We start from the raw sequence: 15,109 nt of genomic DNA, 5'->3' as shown, positions 1-15,109 counted from the left end.
TTCCATCATCTTATCCACTGCGGAGTGTATCCGCACCTCGGAGGCCCATGGCAAGGTAGCGCACAGGGTACTTAGGTACCTAAGCATGCTGAGGCAACTTTCGTAGGTCGCCAGGAACGGATACCCTAGATGCCACTAATGCATTCCCTGCATCTTTCTGAACATGGTGATTGACCACGGATCACATACCTAGGCCCAAGTCTCATTATTGGAACTACCTTCTCTTGCCCGAATGGCAACTATGTGGCATGCATACGAGGACATTTCAACAATCACAATACGCTCATCGGGTCAGTTAGCATGTGATGCTCTCACAATTCATGAATTTGACGTTGATTTCCACTACTGCCCGCTATTGCAGAAAGTTGACTATGAACGCTGTGAGCCAGTTACCACTTGGTTCTGGGGAGCATTTCATGTGGCTCTCAGGCCTGTCTCTCGAGTTGAGATGCACTAGCATCAATCAGCTCGTCTCCTACAGGTGCAGTTTCTGCGGCGAGATGTTGCGCCAATGTGGCCAGTCTCTCCCACGGTGCACACAAGTCCGCCTGAGTGGCCAGATTTGACTTTCATGACGAACCAGATCCCGACCTACAGCTCTGAAGCGGCGAGGCGGCAGACCTGTCACCCGTGCCAACTGAGCCTCGTCATTCGTTCCTTGGCCCGTGTCCACCGCCTTTTCTCTTCCTCTCCTAGGCTGGAGCTTTGAAGCTACCAAAGGACCTGTCTTCTCCTCACCGGGAATGTCTTTCAATCGTTTCCATCAAGCCATATTAGAGAACGCCGATTGCACGTGTTGTGTGTATGTGTGGGGGGTGTTGTAAAACTGTCAGCCTAGCAAGATGCATAATGCGTCGCTGACAAAAAGGGCATGGGTGACGGTGGGTGCTGTGGATTGGGGAATATGGGGTTGACGGGATGTTGATCCAATGTTGGCAAGTTGCTGAACCAGCAAACGGAATTTTCGAAGGTCGCTGGCAATTTGGTACTTTACATGTCCATCGAATCGCCGCCATTGGCGAAGCTGAAGCCACCCTGCTGGGGAGCGGCGTTGGTGCCGAATCCAAAGGTACCGTTGGGACCGGTGCCCTGGGCCATGCCCTCATCCGCGTTCTCCTCCTCATCAGAGAAGTACTTCTCGATAATGTTGTACGCCTTCATGTAGATCTCCTCGTTGGCGTTGGTCTGGCAATCGTGAATCTTCTCCATGCCACCGCACTCCTCGATAAACAAAGCGTAACGGTTGACAGAGTCGGGCCCCTCACCTGCGGCCTGCTTGTCCAGGTCGCCAACCTTGAGAATATTTTCCAAACCATCCAGAGCAACCTGGATGATCTTGTTGTCGGGGCAGGCCAACAGATCGCACAAAGGCTTGATGCAGCCCTGAGCGACCAGGTAGCGGATCTGTTCCGGCTTTTGCAGGCCTCCTGATGTCGCGTTGCTAATGGCCCAGCAGGCCTCCTTGCGGGTCTTCAGGTCGCCATTTGACAGGAGATGGATGAGAGGGGGGATGATGTTGGCATCAATGACCGACTGGATCTGGGCGGAGTTTCCAGCGGTGATGTTGCTAATGGTCCAGCAAGCCTCCTTGCGGATGCCATCCTTGTTGGAGCTGAGAAGCGAGAGGAGGCAAGGCAGAGAACCACAGTTGATGATCACCTGCGTCTGAACATCGTCGCCAGTGACAATGTTACCAACGGAGCGGAGAGCGGGCGTCTGGACGGAGGTGGAGGCATGCATGAGGAGCTCGACCAGGCGACGGGGAATACCAGCCTCGATGACGGCCTGAATCTTGTCGTTGGATCCGTCAGACAAGTATGAAATGGCCCAGCAGGCGTCGATCAGAACCTCGTCGTCAAGGGAGTAGACAAGCTTAGAAAGCACAGGAAGAGCGGGGGCAATCTGTAGACATGGTTAGCGACGGACAGGTGCGAAGACAAAAGATGTTTCCTTACAGTGTTCCAGTCGGGCTGAGGGGTCTTGCCTCTGCAGAAGTTGCTGAGGGTCCAGGTGGCGTTGCGGAGCATACTAAGCTTACGGCTGTCTCCGAGAAGGGCCAAGAGAGGCTTCAGGGCACCGCAGCTGAGGACGTAGTCACGGCAGTGAGGGCTGTCACCGGCGATGTTGCCCAGGGCCCAAACAGCCTGTTCACGCACATCGGGCTCAGGGCTTGCCAAGAGCTCGACGAAGATGGGGACTGCACCAGCCTCGATGACAACCTGAGTCTGCGTGGCGGAACCGGAAGCGATGTTGGTCAACGCCCAGGCGGCCTCGAATTGGACGAGTGTATGAGGCGATCGGAGGAACTCTACGAAGCGGCTGACAACGCCGGTCTTGATGACCTCTTCGATAGGAGGGTTGCGCTCCTTGGACAGCAGCTTTCGGAACTTGGTGGTCGCTTGGATCTGGAGGTCAATCTGCTCTGAGAAGACGCCCTGAACCATCTGGGGGAGATCCTCATTAAGCTAAGAAAGATCAGCATGGCTGCTTTGAATGAATGGAGGAGCTATAGCTTGTGATGAAGCAGAATTCGATTCGAGCTCTTTGCGCAAGCTTGAGGCTGCAGAGACGCAGAGAGGGACCGACTCGCGCCAAAAGGGAAGTGGGGCAACGGCAAGGCGCCCTGGCAACAGGAGGGGGAGGAAATAAGACGAAGGGTGCAACAGTATTGGCGGGGTTCAAACAAAGAAGATTCGAAGGCCAGAACATCGCAAAAAAACATGAAGCAAAACTTACCTGGGATTCAGTAGGAGCGGTATCGTCATCGCTGTCAGGAGCGGCTCCGAGGGAAGCGCCGGGTCTGTTTTCGCCAGAGCCAATGCCACGACGCTTGGCCAAGTTCTCCTCTCTCTTCGCCTTGCGAATCTCGACCTGCTGCTCCTCTCTGCGACGACGAAGCTCCTCAGGCTTGAAGGTGCTCTTCGCCTTGAAGTTGGTACGGCGATGTTCGGGGATGTATCGATCAGCCATCTTTGCGGTTGCGTGGGTTGATGTGATTGTTGAGTGGTGTTTTCTTGCCGACCGTCAGGAGAAGGGGAAAAAGACAATGTTTGGCCGGCGGGTGTCCGAGAAAGGCGTCAAGGGTAGAAGGGTCTCTGTCGAGATGGATCTTCTGGATTGTGTCGCGCAAAAGTAAAAAGGAGGGTAGGAGTTGCGCGTGTTGGGAGAAAAATCCTGATATGGTTGTCAGGTCGCTGGGAGAAAAGTTGTGATGATGGGGGGGAAGATGAAGGAAACTGGGAGTCAGGGAGGGTGAAGCGAGAGAGCGGGTCGAAGAAATGGAAAGTGCAGGGCCCTGCAATGACCCAATGGGGATGCGTACGTTCTAGTGACTTTTGTTTTGCGCTGTCTAACGGGTCGGGCCAAGGTACCTACTACGTCGTTCTTTGGGAGGTGCCGGTGGCCGCAAGCGAACTGTCTGATTTTTTTATTTTTTTTTTGCACTGGCTTTCGATGGAGGGGCCATCTGAGATTCAGCAGCAGTCAGTCGGGTGGCTACCTACCTTGTCTTCCAAGTGTCCCAGTGTGCCCGAGACGATAGGCAGCTTCACCTCCACTGGGGAGTTTTAAGTCGGTAGGTACGGATACCTACCTTACCGTACTACCTAAGGTCCCTGGTGGTCCACAATCACGGGTACAAAGTTGGCTCCGTCTCCATTCAATATCTAGCTTTGCAGCAAAGGGCTTAATTCAATAGAGAGTCGAGTATCGTGGTAAGAGATTATCACCCCACTTTGGCTTTTGACGGTGCTTTTTAGCTTGGTTTCCTAGGGGATTATGTCATTGAAAGCTAGTAGGGTACTCCGCTCCCCTTCGCTCAGGTATCTTCCCCGCGACGGCCCGACAGTTGCTTGCTTTGGGCTACCGCACCTACCTAAACTTCCACAGGATAGTGACACAGAGGGCTAAATCCACCTATTTGACAGCGGCAGGCAGCTATCTGTCTTCCAGCTGGGAGCCCCAGTACATTACCTGCGTCCGGAGTTCCTTCCCTTACTGCGTGCTTAGACAGGCGTAGGCACCTGCCTACGTAGTATCTAGGTAGCTGAAGCAGCTGAGACCAGCAGGTGCGTGTGCCCCTCCTTTATCGGGCTGGGCTGCAACCTGGCTCCTGTGAAGGGGACGGTACCTAAAACGCATGGGGGTTACATACCAGGTACCTCATGCAAATCCAACAAGCAAACACAAGTAAGTCCCCGCGTCAAGTGACTTTCCTTTTGGTGGAGCGCGACGCGCCATTGAGATACAGCTCCCCAGCTGTAAGACGCGTCAAACGGCCAGCAAACTTAAGTGCCCCTACGACATGCCAAACGCAGAGTCGGACTTCTAGAATTCTTCAGTCGCCTTTGCGGGCTATGAGAGCGGCAAACGACGTGCCTTTCCGCCTGTCTTTGCGAACATTTATCCTATCTTCCATTGGTCCAAATCATGGCGATGGCGGAGACCGAAGCCAAAAAGGCCATGGATCTCCCAAAGGGCTTTACGCCCCTGAGCGACATCGTTGAGTACAAGGTCCGCCCGACAAGTATCGTGAATGTTATTGGTCTCGTCAAGGATTTCCGTCGCCCGATGCCTACTGCCAATAAAGGTAGTGTGCTCAAATCATTGTCTATCCAAATCCAGCTAATGTCTCTTCAGATTACAAATGTCAAATGAGTCTCATTGACATGTCTCTATCGGAGTCTGAGGGCCAAGACGTGAAACTCGACATCTTCCGACCTGAGGGAGACATGCCCACTGCCAAAAGCGGCGATGTTGTTGTTGCTCATCAAGTAAAGGTAAACCACTGACTTGTCTTCTGCAGACTATTTGATATACTGACAATTGGCCCAGACTCAGAGGTACATGAGTAATCCCTTGTCTCTGATAACGAATTTCAGCACAACCCTCCACATCTATTCAGCAACAACAATACCCCCTCCTCCTCAGCACCCGCCAGCCCCCTCAAAGCCATCCGCCAAAGACGAGAAGCGAGACCCAGCACCCATAGAGGGGCAGTATATCTCTTGGCTGTACCACAACATCGACAAGACGGAAATCCCCGAACCTGAAGTGTTTGAGATTCAAGCCAATCAATCGCTCAATATAAAGAACAAGCTGTGCGAGTTGCAAGATGTTCGAGACGGCAAGTTCCATGATCTCATAGTCCAGGTCGTAAAAGATCCACACGACTTCGGAGACAAGGTGACGTTGTACGTTTCGGATTACACAGAGAATTCTGACTTCCATCACTACACCAACGAACGCCTAGACACTAATAGTGGCCGAGACGGTGACCCATACGGCTACACCCATGCTAAGACTCGAAAATCCACCTCCGATACCCAGTGGGAGGGGCCTTTTGGCAAGCAACCCATGCAAATCACCTGCTGGAATCCCCATGCCACTGTCATCCGAGAAAGAAGGATAAAAAAGGACGATTGGATTCGCTTGTTCAATGTCCAGGTCAAGTATGGATCCAACGGGAAAAACCTGGAGGGTTTCCTTCGGGAAGATCGGAATGCATTCAAAAACAAGATCTGTGTCGATAAGTTGGATATGCCGGAAGAAGGAGAGTCAATGGACCCCCACGTCAAGAATGCCCTCAGAAGGAAGCGGGACTACGAGAAGCAACTCAAAGCTGGTTCGAAAGAAACGAATTACACAAAAGGAACGGACAAGAAAAGGCCGGCGGCAGACCAGCCCGAAAAAAAACCTCGGAATGCCAAGCAACGTCGATCATTGAAACGAGGTCAAGCTGCAGAGAAGGAGAAGGAAACTGAAAAGGAGGCGGGCGAAGGCAAAGAAATCGAAACACCGCCAGACCTCAACGAGCAAGTGGTCTGCGAAAACCACGATGAGCCGGCCGTCGACGTGGCTACCATTCTCGAACCAGCAACACAAGAATTGGTCTTCCAGAACGCGCCCCTGATAGTCAAACTTCCCTTCCACGACGCACAGTACCGGACCTATGTTCGCATAGTCGACTTCCACCCTCCCAGGATACAGGATTTTGCTTGTGTCCACAAGCGAAACGAATACGACGTTCTGTCCGATTATTCTGGCACAGACTCGGAGGACGATAATGACGACGACGACGAACAAGGGCGCGTAACCATCGACAAGTACGTAAGCACGAGCGAGCAGAACTGGGAGTGGCGCTTTGCTCTATGTCTCCAGGATGCCACCGCAGCCAAGGACCCAAAGACACGAGAGAAGAAGACGAACAAATTCTGGGTTGTGGTGGATAACATGGACGCCCAGCTCCTGACAGGCCTTGACGCATGCGACTTCCGCACCAACGCGGACGCTTTGTCCCAGCTGCGCGAGAAAATGTTCATCCTCTGGGGAGACCTCGAAGAGAAGAAGACCACGACGTTGGCCGAGCAGGGCAAGAAGCAAAAGGCCAACGTGGGAAAGAAGAAGAAAACCAGCGACCGACCCCCTGATTCCGACGATGAGAATGCGGTTGCGGGCGGGGCGTCCAAGAACGAGAAGCTGGCTATCTCAAACCGTCCCTTCACTTGCTGCATACGTCAGTATGGCATCCAAGTCAAGGAGCCAGACAGCGAAAAGGCAGATGCAGGGACAGGAAAGAGATGGCAGCGTATGTATGGGCTTTTCGGAACCAAAATAAGCGGCTACTAGCCAGGTGGCCAAGCACGGGCGTATACAGGAGGTTTTGGGACATGTTTACAACGATTGATGACAAATTTGCAGAACGGCGGCCTTCACGGGCCCAAGGACTTGTAACAGAACGATGTATCCCTAATGAAATCGTGTCGTATCAGCTAGTACAAGAGCTAATCAGTTGTCTTTTATCCCCGTTCTAACGCCTCGAGTCAAATGAGCCATCCATCCTAGACTGGCGCTCCCGTTCGCCGTCACACAACCCAGCATTAACCCTACTTGCAAGAGCGATCCACGAAGACACTACCAAGCCACCTCGCCTCTGGCCATCCCGCAGTGGAAGACCGAGCCAGACATAGACAAGCGCACAGGAAGAACGTGGAGGGTAGAGGGAGGCTCGCAGCCAGTATCCTTGTATAAACAGAGCAAAAGAACGTCAGAGATGTAAGCCGTGGTTTAATCCTCCCGATAGTCAGAAAATTTGATTTAGTCGCCCAGTACATCGTCGTCGTCATTAGTAGCAGGCGGCTCCTCCACGTCAGGTTCCTCTTCTTCCTCCTCCTCGAGTAGCTCCCGCCGTCGTAGATCTTCTTTCGAGCCCTCTTCCGGCTCAGGCTCCTCGACTGCTTCTTCTTCATCTTCCTCTTCATCGTCATCGTCGACGACAATCTCTTCGCTAATGGCGGGCTTCGCAGCAGCGGACCTTGTCGATGCCGCCTTGGACTTCTGCAACTTCTTGCCGTACAGGTGATCCCGGACCTTTTTGGGATCAAGGTACGCCACCACCTCACTGAAGTTCTTGCCGAGCCTGCTCTGGTTTCGTAGAAGTCGCTTGTGAAGCTTGCCCGCGTGCGGCCCTGATTGATCAAGGACCTTCTGAGCAATAGCGAGGACGTACTTAGCCGCCAATTCACACAGGGCCTTTTCAGATTTGAGCTCTAGCGCCAGCTTCTCCTCTTGCGTTAGGCCTTCGTCTTCGTCCTCCTCTTCATCAGAGTCGTCGTCGTCCATTGGTTCTTCATCTTCGGCTGGCTCGTTGAGAATCTTCTTTGTCCGCTTCGCAAAGGTCTTCTCGACGCCGTCGTAGATTGAAATCAGCTCTGGCAGAAGCTTGGGCTCAAGCTCGTGAGCCAGCCTCGCAAGTTTCTTGTAGTTTGCGTTTCCGCGAGATTCTTCAGTCCAGTTTCTCAAGGAGCCGAAAAGCACGTGGATATCGCAGAGAGCGCCAGTGGCAAACATGCGGATATCATCGATGATAGCTCGGGACGACAGGGTTTTGATCAAACCGACGTCGTATCTTTTACGCAAGACAGAAACCTGATCCACCACAGAGTCGGGTATTTCGGTTTCACTTTGAATGAACTTCTGGAAGCTCCGCACCTTCCACATGAAGTAAAACTGAATACCTTTGATAGCAAAGGAGACAACTTCATCCTCCAAGTCGTCAATGTCTTCGGTCTGTTGATCAAACGTGCCTCGACTAACAATGTTCACCAGGAGCTCAATCGTGGATGACATTGAGTCGGCTGCGCGTCCTTCCGTTTCCAAGACCTCCATGCAGTCGGATATGCGAGCAAGCTCACTGATCTTCATCAGCACTGTGGAAAGCGCCTTCAGATGATCCTCTGCTAGATTGCCGCGCATAGATAGCTCGCAGGTCTTGTCGAAGCTGCGCAGGGTGTTGATGACATTCTCCCACAGAACCGCAAGCTTTCCGTCAGTCAGCTCCTCAAGCTCATCGTATTGGCGAGAGTGGAGAAGAGCTGCGGCGGCCTCAGCAACAACCCTCTTGTCGTCATGCCTATTGAACTGAGTGCTGATCTCATCGAGCAACTTTTCATACTTGGTTGAGTCTTGCCGTAAAGTTTGGAAGACCTCGAGGTCAAGGAAGTGCTCCATCCTAAGGACGATCGTAGCAGTGGCAGGGTCGGCGCCAAACTTGTTGAGGAGTTGGGGAATAACTGTCGCTAATTCCAAAGCGGTCTCTTCTTGCGCCTCTGTCACCTCCGGGCGTCCACTCTTCTTTTTGTTCTTCTCAATCTCGGCGGATTGCAGCATCGACATCTTTACTGCGGATGCCAGAACCTCGAGCAGAATAGCTTCCTCAGTACCCTGCGGTCCAACAGCTTTCTTGAAAGCAGTCTCGGTTGAAGCACCGTGAGGCTTGGATTTCGACTTGGAACTGACTGTATGATCGTAGAGCAGGTAGCCTGCCAATAGCTCCCACTGCTTCACGTAGGGGACCTTTTCGAAAAGGACCTGGGAGGCAAGAGAGATTCGCGTGTCTGGAACGTTCGCCTGGGTGACGTCTGCGGCGGTAGCGAGACCTGTGCCATTGTCCTGCTGCTCGCCCTCGACTTGCGCATCAAACGCGGCGAGGTTCTCTGCTAAACATTTGATGTTGACCCATGTACTGCGAGGCGAGTCGTAATCGTCCTCATCGATCTCACCAAATGTCTCCTCAAGCGCATCCTGTCCACCAAGCTCTTCCATCTTGCCTTCGATAGAATCTTCGACGCAAGAGGTGAAGAAGTTGACAACCGCTTTTCTAATTCTTATGTCGCTATCAAAGATGAGCTTGCCGATTGAGTCAACTTCGTCTGGTTCGAGCATTCCGGTGTCCCGTAGTACGTTTATGACAGAGATGGCAGCAACACGGACGGAAACCTCGGCGTCCTTGGTGGAGATCTCGATGAGACGAGGCCGGAAACGATCAATGAAGTGACCCAGTTGTTGCACGTCACGTCTAAAGATGCGTGCCAATTGCCTGAGAACTTCTTGTCGGGTAGAGGCGACGGTGTCTGACAGCATCCAACCGAGATAACGGAGGTACTCGGGCTGCATGAACACTGTGGAAAGACCAATGATCCAAGATCCCAAGGACTCGACACACTCCGTCCTGATACGCGGGTCGATGTCTCGGTATCTGTGAATGAAGGTGGTGTCGAAAAAGTCCTTGATGTGATTGCCGCACAGCTCTCTATTCTCATTGGCCTCGTTGAGAGTACGTTGCATCTCAGCCAGCTTCGCCTTATTCTTTCCGCGCTTGGCTTGCGCAACCTGTTGCTCGATCGCAGTAATTCGGGCGTCGAGCGTGTTTGCGACATCGATAAGCCCGTAGACGAGGGAGAGGATGACAGTTGTCGCGGTGTGGCGGAACGGGCGAAGTGAAGAGGTCGACATGGATGCTATCCAACGGACGAGGTTCTCCATCAAGGTAGCGTCGTTGTACAGGACATCTGTTTCGTGGACACTGCGAACAACGCCCCGGAAGAATCCGGTGAGGAGGTCACGGAAAGCTTTGGTGTTCTTCGCCCTGGAAATGAGGGGGTACTCAGTTACTTGCTCCTGTACCAAGTTAGCTCATTGGTCCGTGGCAAAAGGTTGTTTGTTGTATTTATACGGGCACATGCCTCTTGGAACAGGTCTTGAAGCTCGGTCAGTCGAGCCTGGCAATTATCAGGGTCGCGAATGTCGTCTTCAGTGACCTCGAGGTCACAACCAGAACACTGGAGCACAAGGTTGACAAGCTCCACGACAGCAAGTGCATCATTGGCTTGATATCTGGTCTGCCACTTATCCGCAACCTCGTCCGAGGGCATTCCCGAACCGAAAACATCGGCTATAGACGTGTCAGATAATAGAATCGGCGAATGAGTTCCGGGGTAGCGACTTACCATACAAGCCCTCGGCTTGCCTGTCGGCGGTAGCAATTCTGACGGATTTCTTGGGCCGTGACGGAAGGCTTGCAGAATGCCCAGACGGAGCTACACCGTTGGTCTTTGGTTTCTTGATTGCGGGCTTCCTTGCGCGGCTCCCTTGCGATGCGCCTGATCGCTTCTTTGGTCTGGCGCGGGGCCGGTCTTCGTCACTATCGGCAGCATCGCTCATGGTAGCATCCGAAAGAATGTCATCGTCGTCGTTTCCTTCATCGTCATCATCATGTCTTTTGCGCTTGGGTGCGGTGACTGGCTCCGGGCTAAACTTTTCGGGGGCTCGCACGACGCGTCCAGATCGACGACGCGACGACTCGGGTTCGGGGGAAGCTGTCGCGCTCTCCATGATGTCGCGTAAACGCAAAGGCAAAGTTGGATACCGTCTGAATGCCGACAGTTAATCGCAGCAATAGCGACAATTATTTCGCGCCGATGAGCGAATGTCCGGAGGGGTGGCGCATATGAGGAAAGTTGTCGCGTTGAGTAAGTGCGTTTACGTCGAAGATGTTTAGGTGACGGGCTCTCCAAATTCGCGAGTGGCAGACAGGACACGGACGGGTTGGGGTGTGGTGGATCGAATCGCTGGTCCCTGCCTTGGTGCTGTACGAAGGATGGTGCAGCTGATTGGCGAATGAGCAATGGCCGCCTGGCGCGGAAGGAAGGACGAGACCACGCACCCAGCACCTAAACTGGAAGTCACTTCAGATATGAAGTACTATGGCGGAATACCTACCTTCCGTCCGTATGTACCTTCGGCGCGCTCACCCGTCAGAGAATAAGCACACCTTGATGGAACATGTGTGGCCTACAACCGGCTCATCTGGGTTTTCTATCACAGCGTACACCTAGTATTTGATGCAGACAATATAGCATACAAATGACTTGGTCAGGGGTCGCTCGAGTGAGTAATGGAGAGCGAAAGAATGCAAGCAACTTTACTCGAGGTCCCAATGATAGGCCGTTCTAGGTACATGTCAGGCTTAACCTCAGGGCAGCTCTTATTCTATATTTCCACCCTCTCGGCATAAAGTTATCTCCATAGGAACCTTTATGTTGATGATCTGACATTAGTTTGCCGAGAGAATTTGTTATTCATCGAGTGCTGCATCCTGGTCAAGCTTGACAGGCTGGAGTTTAGAAGCATGAGCTCGCGGGGCGCCGGCGGCAGCACAGTGCATTTTCGATCACTCGCGGCCACACCGTGTTCCTTGACATCAATCAGAACCTCTCATCGAGCAAGCATTGCAGACTCGGGCTGATTTTCGGCAATATCAAGTTGCAGCAAGAACGCCGTATCGCAACCTGTTCATGATCAAACCATCTTTTGACCAAAATCCTGGTATGTGGCCCCGGATGTTGTGTATTTCACAGGATTCATCTCTAATCCTCATCACAGACGAAGAGCAACGCCAACTAATGAGCATGGCTTGTCAAATGTACCCCTAATACGTCTGAACCCAACCAACACCCAAGCCAGCAAAAACTACGATGGAGTCTCCTTTTCCCAAATCATCTTCAGTGGCCGGCGAAGGCGAGATCATAGCCCAGCTCCTGCCCAATGGCTTGTCAGGTCTCAAGGGCATGTCATATCAGTACCCCCTGAAACTCATCTCTCCGACACCGGCAGCCGACCAGAGAAGCGTTCTGGTATTTCTGCTTTCCTACGGCGGTGGACTTGTCGGGGGCGACAGCGTCAATCTCTCTATCCGCACTCTACCGGGATCAAAACTCAGTATTGTCACACAGGGTCATACGAAGATTTTCAAGTCCGCGTCTCCTGACATTGTCACGCGCCAAACGCTCAGCGTCCACATAGAAGATGGTTCCGGCATCTGCCAGTTGCCAGATCCAGTTCAGCCTTTTGATGGAAGCGTTTACGAGCAGACTCAGATATTCACAGTTGCCCCCAACGCTTCTCTGTGTCTACTGGATTGGGTGACGCAAGGCAGAACGGCGCGTGGTGAAGATTGGAGCTTTGTCAAATGGACAGGACGCAACGAAATCTGGCTGGAAAATCAAGTGCCCAACCAAAAGAACCGTTTGCTGGTGCGAGACACGGTCATCCTAGACAGAGACAGCCAAGGCCTAGTAGGGAGATCGCTACGAGACTCTATGCATGGAAACGGCCTCTTTGGAACTTTGATCTTGAGAGGGTCCCAGATGCAATCATTAGGCAATTTCTTCCTCGAAGAGTTCGGTGCTTTGCCTCGCATTGGCGCGAGGGATTTCAGATCAGCCGAGGCCAAGGCCAAGGAAGAAAGCAACTTGACTGAGCATGAATTATGGAGGCTTAAGCGCATAGAGATGGAGACGAAGGAAGGTATCTTGTGGTCGGCTGCGAGAGTCAGGGGATGTGTTATTGTGAAGTTTGGAGCAAGTACAGTTGAGGCTGGCCGGCTGTGGATTGGCATCATGCTGAGTCGAGAAGGCACAGTTGCAAGAGTCTATGGAGAGCAAGCATTGATGTGCGTAAAATGAGGCCTTTCTTCTCCTTGACTAGCTGTATGATATATGGGCATTAGCAAAATAAGCAAATCAGCTCTTCTGACTTTTGTTTGCTCATATGAGACCCCTAATTGCTTTTTTGTACCAATTCGGGCTTGAATGTTTTCAAGTACAGAGTACTGCTTAAGGCCAGTGAGCAGTGCGCACTCACTCAAGTTGAGTCGCATCGAATCTGTGCCTGAATGCGGGGTGAATCAACCCCACCTCTAAGGTAGGTGTGCAACTCAGCGGGACAAGGAAGGCGCCTCTGGTGCTTTATACAAGGAGCATGTTTTGTCCCCCACCACGCTGAGGTAATCGAACATCTTTTTCTCTGGGCGGCGTCTGTGACTCTCCCACCAGACACTAGACACCACCACCAAATACTATTCTTTACCCTGCCATTGTCGCATACCCAACTCGAAAATACGGCAACGTTCCACGATCAGTCACAAAAACGACAAAGGAGATCGTTCTGAGTCCGTTGCCTACATCCCACTGCCCTCAGTCATCATGCCAGAGGGAGCGCCCCCGGCTCGAGGCGCTGGCAGGGGTCGACCCCGAGGGACTAGAGGAAGAGGAAGAGGAGCTGCTAGCAGTGCCGCACCTAGCACCGAGGGACCAAATTCGACTTCGAGACCATCTTCAGCACTGGGAACAGCTTCGGCAACCGCTGTACCTTCCAGAACCGCAACACCCAACCCTCCCGCAACCCGAGGCACTTCAGCCAGCAGATTTCGCCCCAGAGTGGTGCGTAGAGACGAGGCGGCGCGAGACGCAATTGCAAGACAAGAGCTAGAGAAGGACAATGCCAGGGCAAAAGCAGAAGCTCGCGCTCAAGCTCGCTCCCGAGGCCGCAGTCGGCGAGCTCGTGGTGATGCCATGGGTCGTGGCGGTTTCATGTCGCGAGCAGCTGTTGCTAGTGGCCCGTTCTCGCAAATGACAACAGAAGGTGTGTTGTAGGAGAGAATCATGGATTCGATTTTCTGGAACTGACATTGTCTAGGAGGTGGCAGATCCGGCGGAGGATGGGGCGGTGGTGGTGGTGGAGGAGGCGGCGGAGGATTCTTTGGCGGCGGAGGCGGCGGCGGCCGAAAGAGAGAGGGTGGCGCGTTTGGAGAGGCTTCAGGCCATCGCGAAGCACGAATCAACGCCGATAGGCTCGCCGGATATCCTGTCGATCGCGAACCCGACTCTGACGACGAAGAGACGGCGGCCCTCATTGGCGCAAAGCCTGGTAACATTTGGCCCATGGGTATCGCCCGTATCGACAAGAAAGAAGAGAAGAAGACGATTGCGACCTCGGCCGAACTTGAGGCAGAAGAACAGGGCAAGGCCGAAGAGAGCCTCTTTGTCGAAGGCGAAGGATGGTCTGGTGCCATTCCCCCGATGGAAGATGAGACAAAGGTCTGGCATGCGGCACCCAAGGGTGTGGTCCAGGTCAAGGCAGAACCTGGCGGCGAACCAGGTGCTATGGATATTGCGCCGGTCGACTTCAACGCCCACATCAAGTCCGCGACTCCCGAAGCCGAGGAAGAGAAGATCACTCCTGAACCGAAGACAAAGAAGGCAATGGCCGATCCCGAGGTGGAAATGATTACACACGACATGGAGCTTCTGTTGGGCGAACTGGGCACTGTCACCGACGAAAACTCCAAGGCACCCGAGACAGAGGTTGCGAGCAAGGACGGACGTTTATACCTCTTCCAGTTCCCGCCCTTGCTGCCGCCACTGCAACCTGCGACTGCGCCCAAGGTCAAGCCAGAGCCCGACGACGTTGTCATGCTCGACCAGCCGGGCGAAGCTGTCGACCTCACACAGGCGGAAGAGAGCTCTAAACCCAAGGTCGAGGACGATATTGATCTCACAGACATTAACCAGTTGGTCTCCCAGGCTGGAATGATGGGCAAGCTCAAGGTGCGCAAGTCTGGAAAGGTCGAGCTGGACTGGGGAGGCAGAACACTCGAACTCAGCCCGGCTGCGGGCATGAACTTCTTGACTACGGCAGTGATTGTAGAGGAGTCAGACGAAAAGGCGAAACAAGGTGTTCCTGGTGGAGACAGTATTGGCATGGGTAAGATCATGGGCAGATTTGTTCTCGCGCCGACTTGGGGTGACGAGGAAGAGTGGACTGTTGACCCAGAGGATCTTGTTGTTCCCGAAGCGTAAGGCTGTACAACAGTGCTGACGAGAGCATGGGAGAGATGGAATACGTCGTTTGCCGATTTACCCCGCCAGTGATCTAATGCCAACAGATCGGACGGGGGAACATCATAAGCCGCTAGTGGACTTGGCCCCAA

The 15,109-nt window shown here is 53.1% G+C and overlaps 5 protein-coding genes across 5 annotated transcripts; 3 read left to right on the top strand and 2 right to left on the bottom strand.

The window, feature by feature from the left end:
• Positions 1-990: 990 nt before the first annotated feature.
• Positions 991-2,970, bottom strand: CCOS01_01156 (uncharacterized protein; the record flags this gene model as incomplete). The annotated part of the gene is made up of 3 exons (XM_060449352.1): positions 991-1,902; positions 1,956-2,465; positions 2,737-2,970. The coding sequence occupies 3 exons, from the start codon at positions 2,968-2,970 to the stop codon at positions 991-993; spliced, it is 1,656 nt and encodes a 551-aa protein (XP_060320790.1).
• A 1,458-nt stretch (positions 2,971-4,428) lies between these two features.
• CCOS01_01155 (telomere-binding alpha subunit central domain-containing protein) lies at positions 4,429-6,627 on the top strand (the record flags this gene model as incomplete). Its single annotated transcript, XM_060449351.1, has 3 exons — positions 4,429-4,588; positions 4,639-4,778; positions 4,834-6,627. 3 exons carry the CDS (start codon positions 4,429-4,431, stop codon positions 6,625-6,627), a joined length of 2,094 nt encoding a protein of 697 aa, XP_060320789.1.
• Positions 6,628-7,095: 468 nt separating this feature from the next.
• On the bottom strand, positions 7,096-10,671 carry CCOS01_01154 (STAG domain-containing protein; the record flags this gene model as incomplete). Its single annotated transcript, XM_060449350.1, has 3 exons — positions 7,096-9,950; positions 10,013-10,231; positions 10,287-10,671. 3 exons carry the CDS (start codon positions 10,669-10,671, stop codon positions 7,096-7,098), a joined length of 3,459 nt encoding a protein of 1,152 aa, XP_060320788.1.
• A 1,142-nt stretch (positions 10,672-11,813) lies between these two features.
• Positions 11,814-12,803, top strand: CCOS01_01153 (UreD urease accessory protein; the record flags this gene model as incomplete). The annotated part of the gene is made up of 1 exon (XM_060449349.1): positions 11,814-12,803. One exon carries the CDS (start codon positions 11,814-11,816, stop codon positions 12,801-12,803), a length of 990 nt encoding a protein of 329 aa, XP_060320787.1.
• A 519-nt stretch (positions 12,804-13,322) lies between these two features.
• On the top strand, positions 13,323-14,978 carry CCOS01_01152 (RNA polymerase III RPC4; the record flags this gene model as incomplete). Its single annotated transcript, XM_060449348.1, has 2 exons — positions 13,323-13,761; positions 13,816-14,978. 2 exons carry the CDS (start codon positions 13,323-13,325, stop codon positions 14,976-14,978), a joined length of 1,602 nt encoding a protein of 533 aa, XP_060320786.1.
• Positions 14,979-15,109: the final 131 nt, after the last annotated feature.

This window comes from Colletotrichum costaricense (assembly GCF_030867565.1).
Source record: "Colletotrichum costaricense strain IMI 309622 chromosome Unknown Scaffold_1.1, whole genome shotgun sequence".
NCBI classification, from domain to species: Eukaryota; Fungi; Ascomycota; class Sordariomycetes; order Glomerellales; family Glomerellaceae; genus Colletotrichum; species Colletotrichum costaricense.
The sequence above is the reverse complement of the archived record's forward strand: the minus strand, read 5'-3'. Positions and strand labels throughout refer to the sequence as shown.